Source organism: Maylandia zebra, linkage group LG23 (genome assembly GCF_041146795.1).
Source record: "Maylandia zebra isolate NMK-2024a linkage group LG23, Mzebra_GT3a, whole genome shotgun sequence".
Lineage (NCBI taxonomy): Eukaryota > Metazoa > Chordata > Actinopteri > Cichliformes > Cichlidae > Maylandia > Maylandia zebra.
In genome coordinates, this window is record NC_135188.1 from 13,646,463 (window position 1) to 13,664,112 (window position 17,650).

Consider the following 17,650-nt stretch of genomic DNA (forward strand, 5'->3'; position numbering starts at 1 on the left):
TCTGTGTTTTGACTTGGTTATTTCTCATTAATGACATGGTGCAAAATGTCCTTAGTTCATCTTAGGTTGTATTTTTCTGGTAAGACAGGTAAGAGTCTCTTTCACTTCTTTGTGCAGATTCTTAGAAGCACTTTGTTGCTTTTTGCAAACAACTTTAAAGCTTCTTTTTTCTTTACACAGAAACCTTTTAGTTGTCGACTTCAGAGGCTCAACCTCCTCGCTGGTTTCAGTCCTGCTTTTGTGTTTGTCCTTTCTGCTCAAAGAATAAAAAGAACATGCAGCAGTGCTCCGACGCTTAAACAGCTTCGTGTGACTTCTTGAAATGACGTCAGCCACATAAGTTCGAGATATCTTTGAGTTTGTTCAACGCAGAAATAAACTGACACACAGGAGTGTTAACATGCAATACAGCAAGTATGGATATTTATTTCAGATTTATATCAAAATACCCTCGATATAATGAGACATATTTACAATACATTGTACAAAAATATGAAACTGCAGTCGGTTTCTGCTTCTAACAAATGCAGACTACTGGAGAGAAAGCTGGGCTAAATCCTGTGTCCACACAGACACACTGCATGTACTCCTGTGAACTGATTAATACATTGTTCTTAGTGATAAAGCTACCAAACAGTTTGGTTCATGAAGGAAATCATGCAGTTCCCTTAGAGCAAGTTAAAAAAACAGAACTATACAAATTTATATACATTTAACTCCAGTTTCCTCTACCAAAAGATCAAAAAAATACTTTTGCTCTGCAATAAACGAGAATAAAACGACATCAGTCATAACTGTGAAACACTGGGTGGAGTGTTAGGCCTATATGTGGCTACATCAAATGAAATACCATCATTTAAACACGCACGCACTCAAACACTTCACAAACAGACCTTTCAAGGCGATGCGTTGGTCTCACAACACATGAAAAAACATTTTTTTAAAAAGCAAAATACGGAAGCTACAGCAGAAAAACAAATCGCCCATCAGCTGACGTAATACTTCTGAGAAGAAATGCTTGAAATGACTCCTGCCACGAGCGAAAACCAGTGTACTCGACTAAAAAAGGGTTACAAACTAAAATACACTTTTGCTACGGCCCATAGCAGAAACACAGCCCTAATAAAAGCCCTCTTACGCGGTTCCATTCACGCTTTGACTCAGGAATGAATCGTGAACACTTGAAACCTCAAAGCAATCTGGGAAGTCCTCAGCATTTCTTAAGTGCTCTCAAGAAATTACAACATAACAATAAAATGTAAAAGAAACAAAAACAAAAAAATGCACCTTTTGCTCAACACCTTTAAAATAACTTGGCGGGACAAAATGAAAGTAAGTGCGTCTGTGTGTTTGTTCTCAGCAGGCTTTGCACTAAACAGCAGGTTTTCAAATGAAATGTTCATCAGCAGGCGTGAAATGACAAGTGGGGACGCAGCGGCGGCGGTGGCTGCGTCTTACTCTCCCTCCTCCTTGATGCGCTGCTGTTTGTTGCGGCGCGAATCCAGGTCGAAGGAGAAGTCGGACCACTCGTCGCGGGGCGGGAAGGAGATGGTCTGGCGCAGGGTGAAGCGCACGGCGTCGATGACGCGCTCGCCCCGCGCCTCGGAGGAGCCCACGCTGACGGTGGAGGCGCTGCCGGTGGTGCGCACTATGTGGGGAGGAGGGGAAAAATCCATAGCCTGTCGGTGCTCCATGATGCCCTTCCAGATGATGTGCTGGAACTCGGCAGGGATCTTCAGCCTGGACAGGTCCTAATGGTCATTACACAGGGGAGCGTTAGTATTCGCAGGGGGAGCCAATCTTCTCTCTAACCCATCAAATGACTCGTGTTGGATAGGGAAGGGCTCACCTCCATGTTATAGTTCTCAATCTGGTAGATGTTGGTTAGGCCCTGTGCTGTGAAGTAGTCCAAGCAGCCGGCGCAGCCCAACCGAATAAGGAAGCTGCAGGAGGAAGAGGAGGGGGAGCGTGTTAGAGTTTGACATTTTTAGAGGTTCTCACCAGAAATACGTACGGAATTACTCGGTATGTTTGGAATAAAGCTTAAAGGTCGCTCTGTTGATGCTCAGTGTCATTCTTTAAATAGTCCAGTGAGGTCACCTTTACAATCTGCACGGTTATGTTTAGTTTCTATTGTTTTCTATTCTGTTGCCGTAATTATGACTCGACTGTTCCCTTATTCTAATAAATCTACCGTTAAGTATTTGTAGGTAACTATAATGACACTGTCATTTCAAATAAATTCCATTTAACGAGAGGTGAAGCGTCACTGATCGTTCTCAGGTGTCGTGTTTGTTTCTGACAGTGGACTTTCCCGGTGCCCCCCTCTCACCACGCTGGCATTAAAACCAGAAAGTGGGAACGGACGTCACACGCAGCTCGAGGTTTAAACCCGCCTCTGCGAGCTGCTTCGTTCCTCCCGCCTCCTTCCAAAGAATTTTTTTTGTTGTGTTTGGGGTTTAATTTACTCGAGCGTACAAATAGTCCGAAATTACAGCAAAACGCACAGAATTGTGTCCAATCAGTGATCGTGTTGTCTGATCAGTGCAGCCATAAATCTACAGTTTTGTAGCGATGGCGAGGGAGTGTGACTGGCTGAAAAGTGAGGGGGCTGTGCTTGGTGAAACCACTGTCAGAAAAAAAAAAATGAACTAAAAAATGAAAAAGTGTGAAAACAAAGCGGTCTTAGATGCGTTTGGTCACGTGATCAGCTCGCTGTGTGTTGTTGAGCCTCCGCACGCTTTGAAGACGAGCACAGAGTCTTCAGAAAGGACTAAAGGTGATGAGTGGATGTGTGGCGCTGTGGTTTGGTGAGGTACCTGGAGATGCTGCTGTCCATGGGGTATGGAGGAGGGGGGGTACAGTGGGAGGAGGGCACCAGGGGCAGCTGTGGCTGCAGGGCGTGTGTGGGGCTCAGTGAACTCATGTCGGCATTCATGGGGATGTGAGTGCCCATCATGGGAGTCACTGCAGAGACAAGAGGAGCTACTGTGAGCCTTTGGGGTGCGGGGGCGTGCAGAGGTCACTCTGTACTTGACTAATAATGCATCATAACAGGTGAGGAAGCTGCACTGGGGGAGGGGAAGTGAAGCGTTCAGGTCCCCTCCCGCCTGCCTCGACCCGCCATCTTTACAAAAAACCCGGAAACACGGGATTTAGGGGAGCGCGGGGCGTCTACGACCCGAGAGAGATGGGAGGAGAAAGAAGGTGGCGCACTTACTGTCAGTGAGGCCTCCAGACATGCTTGACGGAGTGAGCGTGTTACGCTGCTGGGGGTTGATGAGCTGGCTGACGGAGGGCAGCTTGTTGACCTTTCCGGGAGTGGGCGAGGTGGAGCCGAAGGAGGGCTGAGATGACATGGAGGTTCTGGGGTGGGAGAGAGGAGGAGGTGACGGTTACTGACAGCATTCAGCAGAAAACAACATGGAAACATTTTTATTCTAGTGATACAGAAAAAAAACAATCAGTGTCTTCCCTGCTACTGTCACCAGACCCTCGCCCCAGGAAGCCAAGGAGATGGAAATATTACAAATATTTTACGCATCTCTACTGAAACTTAGTTTTTTATCGTTTCACTACTTTCTCCCAGAATTTCTCCTTCGACCACACGGGATATAAAAGATGGACGTAGGATCTGTTCTAAAGCTCTCAAACCAGATGTAACAGGCGAAGGGGGCTGATCAGAGTAAAAACCAGATGGAAACTGCACACTGATTCACTAGCTGGCTATTAGCACTCTAATAATAAGTGCTGAATAATCCTCTGACTCTAATAACGATCATAATTTTCAGTGTGAGCTGAAAGTAGTGCCTGAGATCATCACGCCATCAAAAAGCTGAGGGATTTTTCCCAGCAGACTTAATCTCCTGCAGAGGAGTCGCCTCCTGCTGGACAGGTTTATGAAACTGCTACGCTGGCTTCACCGTTCTGATCCAGGAGCTACATCCATCTTTTACACCAGGGCTGGGGAACTCCAGGCCTCGAGGGCCGGTGTCCTGCAGGTTTTAGATCTCACTCTGGGTCAACACACCTGAATCAAATGATTAGTTCATTACCAGGCCTCTGGAAAACTTCAGGACATGTTGAGGTGGTAATTTAGGCATTTAAATCAGCTGTGTTGGATCAAAGACGCATCTAAAACCTGCAGGACACTGGCCCTCGAGGCCTTGAGTTCCCCACCTTCCCCTGCTTTACACAGTCTATAACACAGGTGTCAAACTCCAGTCCTCGAAGGCCAGTGTCCTGAAACTTTTGCACGTGTCCCTGTTGCAACACACCTGAATAAATGTAGTAGGTCATTAGAGTCTTGCTAATGACCAGTGAGACTCCAGTGAGAGCACACAGCACAGGACTACTCGAGTCTCCAACAATAAAAAGGCTTTAGCCCCAATTTCATCTCTTAACAGGCACATTTTCCAACAGAACAACAGGGAAAATCAGCAGTGGGCGTCACAATCACTGCATTCATCAAACCTGAAAGTGAAACTCTTAATATTAACTGCAGCATTAACTTTCTATGTTTCGACAAAAATCAGCAAACGCAAACTTATAAACGGAGAAAAATTCAAGCCGAAAAACCCCATTTATTAGAATCTGACAGACAAAGTGCAGCAGCCGAGTAAAATCATCTGTTTTAAACAGAACGGTTCACATCTTCCTCCGTTTAAGGAGATCTTTTATTGAGGAAAATGAAAAAACAAGCACACAAACTGTCCCGCAGTGACTTTAGAAAACATGACCAGCATCAGCAAAAAAAAAACCAACTCAAAATTAAAATCTAGAGATTTGAGTCCAGCTCTCGCAACAATGCAAAGACGCAACACACTTAGTAAGAAATAAGAAATCTAAAATGATTCCTGTCCACAAAGTACAGTCTTTGTGGATAAAAATAATGCATGCAATTCACATGTTCATTTACAGTTCAGTTCAGATTAGGAGGGGGATCACGCAGGCCCGCAGCCTACCGAAACCCTCACACCGTCTGTCGCGGCTGAATAAAAACAAGACGTGATCATCCAGCATTTACAGCAGCAGCAGAGAGAGAAACAGAAAGTTCACATCCTCGGTGTAGAGTCCCGGGACGCACAGGAGGAAGCAGGTCACAGAAATCAGAGTTGATGAAAAGGAGGCGGAGAGGAGGTCCGTTTAAGTCGAGGGAGGAGGAAGAAGAGGAGGAATGTGGATTTCAGGAGGAGCTGCACCGCCGTCTCTGCTCTAATGCAGGTTCCAGGAGCTGGCTACCGAGACGGGTTTTTATCAGGCTGCAGGAAGGAACCAGAAAGAAGAGAAAGAGAGAGAGAGAAGAGCAGAAATAAGGGCTCACTGACAGAGGAGGAGGAGGAGGAGGAGGAAGGAGCGAGGGACCCCAGAGAGGTCCAGATGTTCAGAAAACTCTACAAATGTTCAAGTTTGAGATTCAGGAAACTCCTACTGTACTGCAGGAACATGTGTGTCCAGAAGATGGCAGTATGCACACACAGATCACAGCCTTTTTACAGAATGGTGTTATTTGACATTTAAAGGGAAAGAAGGAAAGGTCTGAAACACTGCTGTTGACAGAACCTTTTATTTCCAATGCTGAATACAGTAATAAACTCCAACAGGTCAAAGGTTTTACAAAGAAAACTGGGAAAAGCATGCAAAAATGGACAAACGGGAGAAGGATAAACACCAAATCCCAAGATTCTGGGGGTTGGCATCAAAATCTGATAGTGTCGAATTTGAAAAACTCTTCAAAAATTCTGCACTCTCTGTCTGAAATTAAACGTCTGCTTTTTAAGCTCTTGTTAGTACTGAAGGGCGGACGGGCAGCAAAAACAGAAATAAAGTCAAAGAAAAACAGCGAGTGCAAGCACTACGTCACTGCGAGGCTGTCTGCCTTCTCTTAATGGGAAACTAGAACATAAGCAGTAATTATCATCACAGCGCTGTCAAACTATCACTTACTCCCATCTCCTCGTTTCCATAGCTTACAGTGAAAGAAGGGAGGCGGGACGAGGACGTGTGCGTTTGAGACACTTTTAATTACGCCGAAGCCGATAGATGAGGCCGAGGCACGGATTCTGTTTGCTGCTGTTGTGTAAAAACTTGGCAAAGCACCCAAAGGCGTTACCGGGAACCTTCTGGAAGCGTCTCCCTAACAAAGCGCAGCCAGGTACATTTGTCACGATTCATCAGTGTTGGCTCGTGTCCCATGAGAGAGAGCAAGAAGGAGGAAAGAAAATGACAAAAAAAAACCCAACAAAAAACAGCTTTTGCTTGGACGCGAGGCTGAGCTGATTCGGAGTAAATTCTGTGAAACGCTGGCTAACACCTACTCCAGAGCGTTTATTATCAGCTCTTCTAGCTGCAACGCTTCAGCGGCGGCAGTAAATACAATCAAGAAGTCTCATTTATCAGTGCAATCCACAATTCAAGCAACAAGTGAGCCATGTTCAGTCAGTTAGTCATCAGTGCCCTGCGTTCGAAAGACAAACAAACCTCCGCACAAGCAAAGAAGACGTTTACTGAGGCAGAGAGTGCAGCTGCATGCAAAGAAACAGTTGAATTCAACGGTGAAGCTTGCCCGTTCTGCACATCTGTGTTTCACTCCACCAAGAATCTGTTCTGGTACTCACTGTTTCTGCAGGAGGTTCTGCTGCTGCTGTCTGTATGACTCTATTGTGTGCTGCGGCAGGAACTGCATGAGTTCCAGCGACTCTTTGATTTTTACCAAAATCTCATAGATTTCGCGTCCTTTAATCTGAGGGGAACAGATAAGACGAGAGGTCAGTGAGCAGCTCAGACGCACCCCAAGCCGTGTGAGACAGCGGAGCCACACTTACAGGCAAACAAAAAACTTCCTCATCTGTGGATCTTCTCTTCTTGATGGCGGACATCTGTATGCCGTGGGAAACCTGTCGGAAGGCTGAAAAAGAGAAGAGGAGAGCGTGAATACAGCGGCCGCCGTGCTAAAGAGAACAAGTCGACCTAAGACAGAGCAGGAGGGGGAAGAAGCGAGGGGAAAGGCGGGTTAGTGAGAGTCCTCGACGCCAGCTGCATGTCGAGGAAGACCAAAAGCACGTCAGCCCGTCACCAGCCCCGGCCCTACTTACGGCGTTTCGTACCCTCACTGCTCTTTGTGGCGTCCGTTACGTGCTGCTTCCGGATGCTGTCCTCGTCGGCCTTGCGGTCGCGGCCCGGGCAGGCGCAGATCCTGGCTTCGAAGCAACGGCGCCCTAAAACCTGACCGCTGGGAGACAAAGACATCCTCTGTCAGAAACAAAGCACGGCCAACGAGGGGGGGCGACGGAGGTGGCGGCGGCACGGCTTACTCTCTGGTTTCCAGGGTGACGATGATGAGAATCGGGCGTCTGTTCATTCCGCCCACGCAGCTCGAGTTGCACATGAAATTGTACAGAATGGTGGTGAATTCGGTCCCCACCTGAGGAGGAGAATGAGACTGCAGGTGAGTGACGGCGGCAGGCGCAAAAACAGAGGTCGTATTTGGACATATTTCAGGTTCGGGTCATTTAAATTGGTTTAATTATGCAGAATCCAAATGTTTAACCAGTATTTGAAAAATGTGCGTCTTTGAAGCTTTCATGGCGGCACTGAAAGCTTTGACGGAGAGGTTGGCGAAGTGTCGAGCAGCTGAACATGACAGCGAACTCGCTGTCTGTCGCCATCCGAGTCGTTTGTCGCTTGGATACCCTGTAGGTTGATGGACAGCTCACCTGGGGAGGCTCATAAGGAACCAGGACGCTCTGTCTCCCAGTGATGGTGTCCTCCACGTACTGGGCGTGGCTGTTTCCCTCCACGCGGATCAGGTGGCTCGGCGGCGCTATCTGACCTGGAAGCAACGCGAGTCGTATGGTCAAACGCCAACAACAAACAAAGACGGCCGAAGTGAAACACGAGGCGGTGGGATTTCGACTGACCGTCGTTGAATTCGCGGCTGAGCTCGTGGTTCGGGCAGCGTTTCACCACCTCGGTCACGTGTTCAGCTTTTTTGTAAACAGGCATGGCTCTGATCACGGCACCCTGGGGAGGAGTGGTGAGGACTTTGATCTGAATGGGACATGTCTTGGCGATCTGGCAGTATAACTTCTTCAGTTCGGTCGAATACTGCAAAACAAAACGAGAGAAAACACAAAAGATTACAGAAAAGTTTTGATGGGGGATTGACTTAAATTTTAAAAGCACAGATTGATCACAGAAACACCCGAGACGTGATAGTAAATGGATAAAGTCAGGGGGGAAAGGCTTTTGGAAACCTTATTTTGGTGGAAACTCTCAGATTCCTGGTGACCAGTAAAATTTAATTAAACTAATTTAGCTTAAAAATAAGTGCACAGCGGTGTTTGAAGGACTTTGGTAACACCTGCTGCCTCAGCTGTGCACTTCTGGCTCCCCTGAAGCAAAAAGGGTTAAACTGAAGACTGTGATTATGACCCACTTAAATAAACACACACAGCACTCGGCCCTACAAGTGACTATTGGCCAACCTCAAAGATGTCTCACAGACAGCCTCTGGGACTTCCGAGGAACACCATAAAATGGACCCCTCCAGGGGCAATTAAACAGGGCTTGGCTTTCATCTCTGTTAAAGCATCTGATGGCCACTCATCACACAGAGCAGCTTCTGAAGCGCCTGGCAGGCTGGAGCTGCATTAGGCTGAGTGCAGGTGGATGACAACGACTCCGAGTGAAGGAGCGGAGGGCTAATCGCGGCAGTCGCAAAAGATTCATCAGCGACGAGCCAAAATGTGATGGTTGATCACACAAACTGGCTCAGGCTCAAGTGTGCAAGCCAGGAGTCTTGAATAATGGATGCACCTTGATCCTTGGCACTGTTAGAAGCGATAACCAGTAAAGGCATCAGAAAGACCGAGTTCTTACTAATAGGCACAACCCAACTGTGTACACAAGCCATTCAAATCACTGCTGTGCAAGCAGAGCTTTAAATCCTCTATGTGCACAGAGCTGAGGGTGGAGGGGCGGAGGGGAAATTTTCCTGTCAGTTTCATTTCTGAGTGATGAAAAGTGAACATTGTGAAAACTGCTCGGGGCTGTGTTCGGGAACAATGCAACATAAAATTGCACCTCTATTAAGTTTGCTTCCAATGAAAAGAAGCTCATCCCAGGAACCGTCTGTGCTCACTTTAAATATTACACAAGCTTGGCACGGACATTTTCTGCTCTTCTCCTCAGGCGCAACCTCTCCTTTCATCAGGACAAACCTAAAAGTGCACCTCCCCGTCTCTGCCTTATGCCTGCGTTTCGCCCACTGATGCAGTCTGCTATTAAACGCAACTTTTCACATGTGCTGCTTTCCTCAAGTGACCCTCTTATAGTGACCCAACGCCAACGCTGCAGCGCTGATGCTCACTGCTGGGAAATACGAATGCAAAGCAGAAAATTTTAACAATAAAACTGCGTTTTGATTCGTGCACAAGGACACGATAGATTGACTGATGAGGGCAGTTTAAGCTCAACACGGCAACTGAACTGACTCTTCCTTAAAATCAAAGCGGCTTTCTAGCAGCTTTTAAAAAAAAAATGCCTCCAAGATGAATGGCTGTAGTTGCCCCCTCGCTCCTAACCTGATACTCCCCGTACGCCTCTGTCAGTCAGCTAAATGAGGTGGAGAAGCCAAGCAGAGAGATGGAGGAAGGGGGGCGAGGGTGTGGAAGAAGAGCAAAAGAGAAAGAGAGAGGTGGTGTGTAAAGGGTCTGCACAAATCTGAGCCTAAAGATCTAATCGCGAATGTTAGGCCAGAAACACAAAGTTTGTTTAGATGATATCCTACAGTTTCAAACACACACACATGCACACACACACACACACACACACGAGTGGCCCACCCCAGCCCTGAAGCTACAAACTTTGAGTGCACAGCTCTGTGCTGCTGCTGTGTTTGCTCAGCAGTGAGAGCAGGAGCTGCTGATTGCTGAAAGCAGCATGCGGTTAAAGCCAACACTGTTCAGGGTGGAGGACAGCCAGTTGACTGATGGGGATTCAGTGGCTCACACAGGGTGCGGCGCTCAGGTGTTAACATGTAATTATGAGCCTTTCATTGGTCACAATGTGAATTACACGGCCGAGGAACACAAGGCGCACAATGCAGAGCCGCTTAATCACAATCATTTGAAAGAAAACTTCTGCGAGTGTTTGCAGGAAACACACGTGATGCATTGTTCAGCTGGCACGGGGCAAAAGTAATAAATGACCTAAAGTGGCTGGACTTTTAAATTCTACGTGCACATCTGGAAAGCTCGGCTGGAAACCGTGCGGACACAGCACTGCAGCTTTCAAGCTACAACGAAAATGCGTCTCTGGGATAATCTGACTACGCGCAACATGCAATTTGTCCTGATACTCGGACATAGAAAGTAATTGCACACATGCAGCTAATGCACACAAACACACAGCACAGGAACACAGAGACACACACTTCCTGTGTTGCGCAGGTTGGGGCAGGCCCACAGTTGTAGCGTTCCTTTCTACCTGACAGGCGCTGCGGGCGCATGCAGAAGTCAAGTCCTGACAAACATCAGGCCTTAAACAAGCAACGTTTGGCGCCTCTGGTCTTGTCTTCTTCATACCTGACATGTCATGTCATGCCTACAGCGTCTCCCAAACCTGTTTAATTCAACAATAATCCAAAGAGTTCTTTTCCTCCCTCGCTCTACTTTTCTCTGAAACTGAAGCAAAGCACCTGCTTCTTAAATCTAAAACAGGGGGAAAAGTTGAACATTTTAGCGGACAATCTGCTCGGCCGAAGCTATCAGCACCAATCTCGACCACCCAATCTTAGGGATGACACCTGCCCCCGGGCAAGCAGCATCACGTAGCCGGTGTTGAAAGAGTCAAACATGTATCTGTCCCTCTTGGGATTTGCCAATCAAATGTCTTCAGCAGAACAACTGTAACTTCAACTTTAAAACTGAAAGCACAGCAGGTGGGAAGAGGTTTAGGGGAAAAAAAAGCAATCGAGGATTTTCTCCTTTTCTTTTCAGATGGAGAGCAGCCAAAGTTTGCTAAACATGCTTAAAATTATTTTCAAAAACTGTTTGATCTGCTTATCCTTGAAGGAAGCGTTTGAGCTGCCAGCACTTTTTTGTCGTTCCAACCTTCAATTATAACACAACAATGATTTCTGTGTTGAGAGCACTCCAACAAACTCAGTTTGGTGAGGTCTGATTTAAATTCCTCCTTTTCCCCCTGATGACAGACTAATATCTGCCTTTTATATTTATACCGCCACAGCATGAGCCTGCTTTCTGTTGCTGTAAATCACTGCTGCAGGTACTCTGTCAGAAAGCGGAAAAAAAAGGAATCTTGTAACTTAAACTGTAAAAGAAAGGGCTTTTCCGAGAAGATTATGGAGAAATCCCATAGCCCATATCATAAAAACCTTTTCAACTCTGCCTTTTTAAAAATTTTCCCCTCCACCTTTTCCCATCTGTAGCTTTCAGGGTTTGTCTCTCTGCGACGGGCGAGTCGTGACAAGCTTCTTGACACAAACAAGTCTCAGCCCCATCTCGTGAGGCGTGGGACGGGCCCGCAGATGTTCCATGGGCAAGTTGCGTCTTGCCGCCTTTCGCTAGAACACTCTTCTCTTTGAGCATTCCTCCTCCTCCTCCGGCGCAATGTGAGATGCAACCATCAAGCTTAACTCTCTCAAAAAAAGACAGAGCCCACTCCAAGAGCACAGGGTTCAGGAAAGAGGCACACGGTATTTACACAAGTATTATCTACAGGCCCTCAATCCATTACTGTAATCCCCCTGGGCTCAACAGCGTCCCAGTGATAGCCCGAACCATGACATTCCTCTCCTTTGACTAAATATGGTGGCAGTTAATACACACCGCAAACACAACTAGTCTTTACCCTGACAACAATGGCTGCCTCCTTTAGCGGCGCAAAGAAGATGAAACATCTCTAAACTTGTGTATTCATTTGACCCGGCGATTGTTTTTCTCTAACCGAGCGCTGGGGGAGGGAACGCCGTGCAGGCTGCAGGAGTGCCGGCAGGAAAACCGTGTGGGAGCAGTTTCTGGGAAACACTGACGTGTTGCACCTTTTGCTGTGTGCCTCATCCTAGACAGGAAGAGGTTAAGGTGTGGGTTAGGGATTAGGTGTGTCTCCATCAGAACAGTCATCAAACAGTACAGTACACAGTCCACTAAGTCCCCGTGGAAGATCCCACAGGCCTTCAAAAAGGGGGCATTAGTGGATCTATGCACAGAGCAAAGCTGCAGTGACATCTACGGTGGCTCTCTGCCATCAGTCCATCAGTCCAGCAGTTGAGCTTATTGGGCTGAGATTATGGGAGCTTTACGAAAGATCTCCTGAGATCAGGAGAGGGAGCCTCCTTTGAGATGGGAACCGACGCTGTAATCACTCTTCTTTAGAATCAGACTGGAAGCTGCAGCCAGCGAAAATGACTCTCTCTATGAGCCAATCTGGAAATCAACAAAACGATGTTCGGCGGGGAAACGCTGTAACGAATCCTCTCTGACAGGATCAACTGCATTTCAGAGTTGAGTGACATTTAACCTGGCTGCGAGGTACAAAAACAACAACAGAGCATGTGGAACCAGCCCGACCTCACAGAAAACATTACAAGCAATCAGTCACGTGCTGGTCATCATTTATTTGTGCATTATTGTTCTCAAGGCCAACTCCAGATGAGCGCTCTAAACAGGCTCTAAACTCTAAGCAGTGCAGTGCATCCACTTCCTGGCTCTTATTTATGTATGGTCAAAATCAAACTCCAATTAAAAACAGTCATTAAAAAGCAGTCTGTGTGTTTGTTTTCATGGACATAGATCGTAACAACAGGAAGTACGTGTCATGTCTGCAGTAAATAAAGGAACCAAGGAAACCTCCCCGCCTCTGTTACCACAGGGAAATAAATTGACATTTAAGTCAGACGTGTATTTTAACTTCTCAAATGGGCTCAGTTACTTGTTCCCAGTGCAATAGCTTTATATCAGCAGCACATTTGCAATCTCCACCAACACTGGTGGCCAGTTGAGGAGGATAATGATGGTGGTGCTTCAGCTCTGAAACAGGAACAGCTTAGAGTTTAGCTGTCACCGAGGGAAGTGAACAAGCTTGTGGTGCTGCTGATGTAAATGTCCAACTGGCTCCACAGCCTCTGTGCACAGACTGGTTATCCACAGGTGTGCAAAGTTGTTATTCTTGCTAATGTAAAAGTCATCGTAAGGAGGTGCTTTGCACAAAAGGTGATGCTAATTACTTTTTAATGGCTCTGATTTTGTAATGCTACCCATCCTTCGCTAGGAGAACAAACTTTATTTCGATTGGTTAACTGTACGAGACGATGTTGCACAACAGCACTTGTTTGTGTTTACTGCTCTCATATTTTAGCGCTCGTGCCCGTTTCTTATCCTTGTGGAGACTTTGGCGACTGCACTTTAAAAAATAGAATTTATACAAAAAAAATGAGTTTTTAAAAATATTTTTAATGTTTTTTTAAACTCTGAACTACTAAATAAAGTTAAGTCTTTAATCAGTGCAATGATTGTAAGTAGCAATCCCTGACTTTTCCATGTTAAGCCAGACCAATCAAACCAGTCTTGCATCATGTTATGACTGTGGGACACATCGTTGGTTCCCTGCATGTGTCTACGACGGGACGACTGCGACTGGGGCGTGCCGCTCACAAACCACAGTGTGAGCCACCTCACGGTTGCACATCAGACAAACACTTTTGTTTTTGGACTGAAAATGAGAGGGATGACTGAGGCACTGTGGGAACTGGGCAAATGTGACGATCCCACACTCGGCGTGGCCAAGGAGTAAGGCGAGATCGCCCAGCACTCCCTGAGTTTGCCTGGAAGCTACAGCACGTTAAATTCGGCGCATCAATGCGCTCAGCAGGTTTTCCTCAAACGGCCCGCATTTTTGACTGTTAATTGGAAATTTTTAATAAATATGTTTCTGTATTAAGCGTTTTCTGCTCCGTTATGTAATAACTGACATGTCACAAAGTTACGTCACCCAGATTCTGTATGTGAACAGACGGGGTTTCCTTTGACGCCCACGCCGTCACTAGATGATGTGACAGCTGTCCCAAATTATGACGCAGGGACAAAAAGCCGCCGCCAATTTCGTCCGCTAGAGTGCATTAGTGCACCGACCTTGCGCCTCTGTTCCCGCATCGCCGCAGATCGCACACATTAACAACCGAGCAGGCGGGGCACTGATGCAACAGCTGTCCCTCAGCCCTGTGATGCGTAATGACAGAGCGAGAGGAGCCGGTTGAGTCTGTTTAATGAGTCGACGATGGTGACATCTAGCTGCACGGGAAAGGAGCAACGATTCAACCTGTTTACCTCTGTCATCAACAAAGCATCAGTAAACTTTACCCGACTTCTGAGGAAAAGGGACATTTCACTTGAGTGAGGTCACTGTGAGACTAATAAAGGTTTAAGCTTCTTCATTTTCACTTTAACCTGCCACACATGCAGGGCTCTGGTTTCCTGTAGAAAGTTGTTTTTGGTGCTTTGTCAAGAAGTTTTAACACTAAATGACCTGCACTGTTAGCAGTTTGGTTAGCTAAAATTAACAATTCCCAGACATTTTTGTATCTAAAATGGTCGAAATATGAGAAAATAGCACATTTTCTGTCAAGTGAGACAACTCAAGCCTTACTTACTCAAGCTAACACATTTCCTATCACATGAATGAGTGCATCCATGATTTTGACAGTGTATGCACTCTTCCCCCTGTCAGTGAGAAGTTAACTTAAAAACCCTGAGGTTCAGTCCTGATGTAAAAATATCTCAGGTGACATTCTTCCCAGCCAGAAGTCAGATAAGAAGTTCATAGGTGAAAGTGTCTCTTTAACCTCCACCCCGATAAATCATCACCTCCTACAATGATGGGTTAGGCTGACAGGCAGCACATTTAAATTTATTACACAATAAAAAAATGACAAAAGCTTTCATTCTTTTGTAGCTATAAAAGTCATATCTTTATCTTGAGTGCTGATTGTTATGATGTGTAATTAAAAACATAATTTATGGAACATAAGATAAAGAAAACATGAATGCAGCCTCTGTCCAGCAGGACAGGAACGATGGGAGATGGTGTAACAGAGTCTTTCTTCTTCTTCTCCCTATTTTCCGTCTTTATACTTAAGTAAAATTCCAGCTTCCTGTATATCTTATTTAAATCAAAAAGTTCATGTGTTACTTAGTGTACTCTCTTAACCTCCAGTACTCACCTGTTGATCAGAAGTGAAGCGCAAAGTTATTCTAGTTAATGCAAACTAAACCATAAACACATTTATCTGATCAATATTACAAAATTAACTTCAATTAAATATTCGGTAAATGTTCTTAGTCCGAGTCTTTTCTCACTCTGGTCAAATTTGTGAGTTCAGCACAATTATTATTAAGAAATAAATCATATTCACTCAAATCTGTCCCACCTGCAGAGGCCTATCAGTGGGGTCTGCACGACATTAATGCGAGACCTCTTGCAGAAAAGGAAGTGGAACCCCGCTAACTTTATGCAGGACTCCACAAACACTGAGCGAACACGGGTCTTACCGTCCAGGTGGCAGACTTTGCTGTGCTGGACTGCTGGAAGGACACGTCAAAGGTGTGTGGGCCTGCGTAATCTGTGTTGGATGGGATGGCCGGTGAGGGGGAAAGGGCATCGAAGGTGGAGCTGGGCTGGGCGTAGGGCGACGGGGCGGTCACGTTGTTCTGCGCGTGGTCGTTGTTGTAGGGGCTGGTGGAGGTCGAGCCGCCGTTCTGAATGTTCTGATCCATGCCATTCAGGAGCCCCAGGTTTGTGTACTGTGACTGAAGATGGAGAGGAGGGGGAGGGGGAAGAGCGACAAAGGTGTTCAGTCACAGATGCTTCAGACGAAATGTTTTGTGCAAATTTTGTAATAAAGAAATAAAAACAGTTAGCCTCATCCAAACATCAGTGATTAAGGTAGAAGATTAAGACAACACATGAAATAAACACGTTCTCCCTACAAAGCCATTTCTTTTCCCACATATATTCAGACAGGACGAGTGGAATTAAAATATGTCCCCTTTAGAGAGGATGGAGAGTACTCCTGGGTGGTAGCCAGCCCCTTCTTGCTTGCTCTGCTTGCCATTCACCTCATTCCTTTCCATTTATAAACAGCACATTCCTGGAAGAGGTGCCATCGCTCGTGCTCTTTAGACGGCCATCAATCTTTCCAGGGCCTCTCGTTTATTTCGAGCACGGCTGGCCACAGCTGTCCGACTCACACCCACTGCCCTGCCAGGTGTTAGTGTTGCTCCAGATGATCAACAAAACACTAGGTTGGTAGGTTAGATAACTATTAGTCAAGGGAGTGACTTATGAATCAACGATGCCGCTTTATTACACACAGATCCATAGACACACCTGAGAGAGGTCACTGGAGTCAACCTCGGCATACCTGTGCAGCAGCGCCACAGGGGAGCGGCTGTTTGGCAGAGGAAGGGGGGCTTAAGCCCCTCAGAAACAATGACACCGGAGCTTATAAGGAGGCTGCGTGAAACAATTATGCCGGGCATGCAGGTGTTAAGAGACAAGTGTTTTGTGAATGGAGCACACACGCACGCACAGAAAGAAAGAAAGTCCTTCCTGGGGGAGCCCCTGCAGCTTTTAGTGGGGACACACACGCTCTCACACAAATGACTGATTATACGCACGTATTACAGGTCTAAGAGTGGCTCTGTGGATCTAATCAGGGGGAAAAATGGATGGTAAGAAAAACAAAGTTCTTTTTTTCCCCACCTACGCATATTTTAAAAATGAAAATAATCCCCGTTTCCCATGGGAACGAGCTCGGTGGATTTATTTCCTGTTTGTACACCGTTTTCCCGTAAATGAAGCGCGAGCGATGGTGATATCAGAGTGATTCTTTTGAACTATGGTGCAATTCCACTGAGGCACTCAGCCATTGAGAGATGACACAGCCTCCCCCAGTACCTGATGCTGGCAGCTGCTATGGTGGATCTGACAGGCACCAATTATCAATGCCAAATGATTATTCTAAAGAAAAGGCTGATGGTGGCCTCAGACCAAACATAGATAAAAGCAGAAGCATAAAGCAGACAGGCTGATGTAGACTACTTAACATTAAATACAGGGCCTGAGATAATGCTTCTCGTGGTGTAAGTGAAAATCAGGATCAAAGATGAGGATTTGAGGATAAAGCTGTAATTGACCAGATAGCGAGGTTTCACCTGAACTCATCGCGTTTTAATGTTTAATTGGCTGGAAGCAGGATATCAGCTTTTAGAAAGGGCAGCGTGAGGGACTTTCAGGCCTTCTCTTCATTTCCTTTAATCAGATCTTATTCCACTATAATACAGCCAGCATTTAATAACCACTTTAGCAGCTCTTAAAAATTCCTTCTGTTTATAGCTGACGCTGTGTTCAGGCCTCTGGGATGCCACGGCTGTGCAAAGCAGAAGCGCAGTAAATCAGCAGCAGCCTTTAATAAAGTTTACAAAAAGCTGCGCTTTCTGTTCGAGGCCTGAGAGCTCATTTCTTTGTCTGAGAGAAAATGCTGGGCTAACGCTTCAGACCAGCGGCAAAAGGACACTGTTGACCTTCACAGCGATTGCCTGAATTACCCACAACACATAGCAGGGATATT

General features: G+C 46.2%; 1 protein-coding gene across 4 annotated transcripts in view; it reads right to left on the minus strand.

Annotated features, from left to right (window-relative positions):
* Positions 1-395: 395 nt before the first annotated feature.
* tp63 (tumor protein p63) overlaps positions 396-17,650 on the minus strand; it is a 33,741-nt gene continuing 16,486 nt past the window's right edge. For 2 of the 4 annotated variants that reach the window (XM_023155539.3, XM_004552830.4), the window contains 11 exons: positions 15,570-15,827; positions 7,920-8,106; positions 7,716-7,831; positions 7,314-7,423; positions 7,107-7,231; positions 6,825-6,907; positions 6,618-6,742; positions 3,221-3,366; positions 2,820-2,967; positions 1,850-1,943; positions 396-1,751 (listed from right to left, as the gene is read on the minus strand). In XM_023155539.3, coding sequence (XP_023011307.1) covers positions 1,455-1,751; positions 1,850-1,943; positions 2,820-2,967; positions 3,221-3,366; positions 6,618-6,742; positions 6,825-6,907; positions 7,107-7,231; positions 7,314-7,423; positions 7,716-7,831; positions 7,920-8,106; positions 15,570-15,827 — 1,689 coding nt within the window. In that variant the 3' untranslated portion in view covers positions 396-1,454. Of the gene's footprint in view, positions 1,752-1,849; positions 1,944-2,819; positions 2,968-3,220; positions 3,367-6,617; positions 6,743-6,824; positions 6,908-7,094; positions 7,232-7,313; positions 7,424-7,715; positions 7,832-7,919; positions 8,107-15,569; positions 15,828-17,650 lie in introns of all 4 variants that reach the window. The other 2 variants (XM_004552829.4, XM_012919544.4) reach the window with 2 other exon arrangements.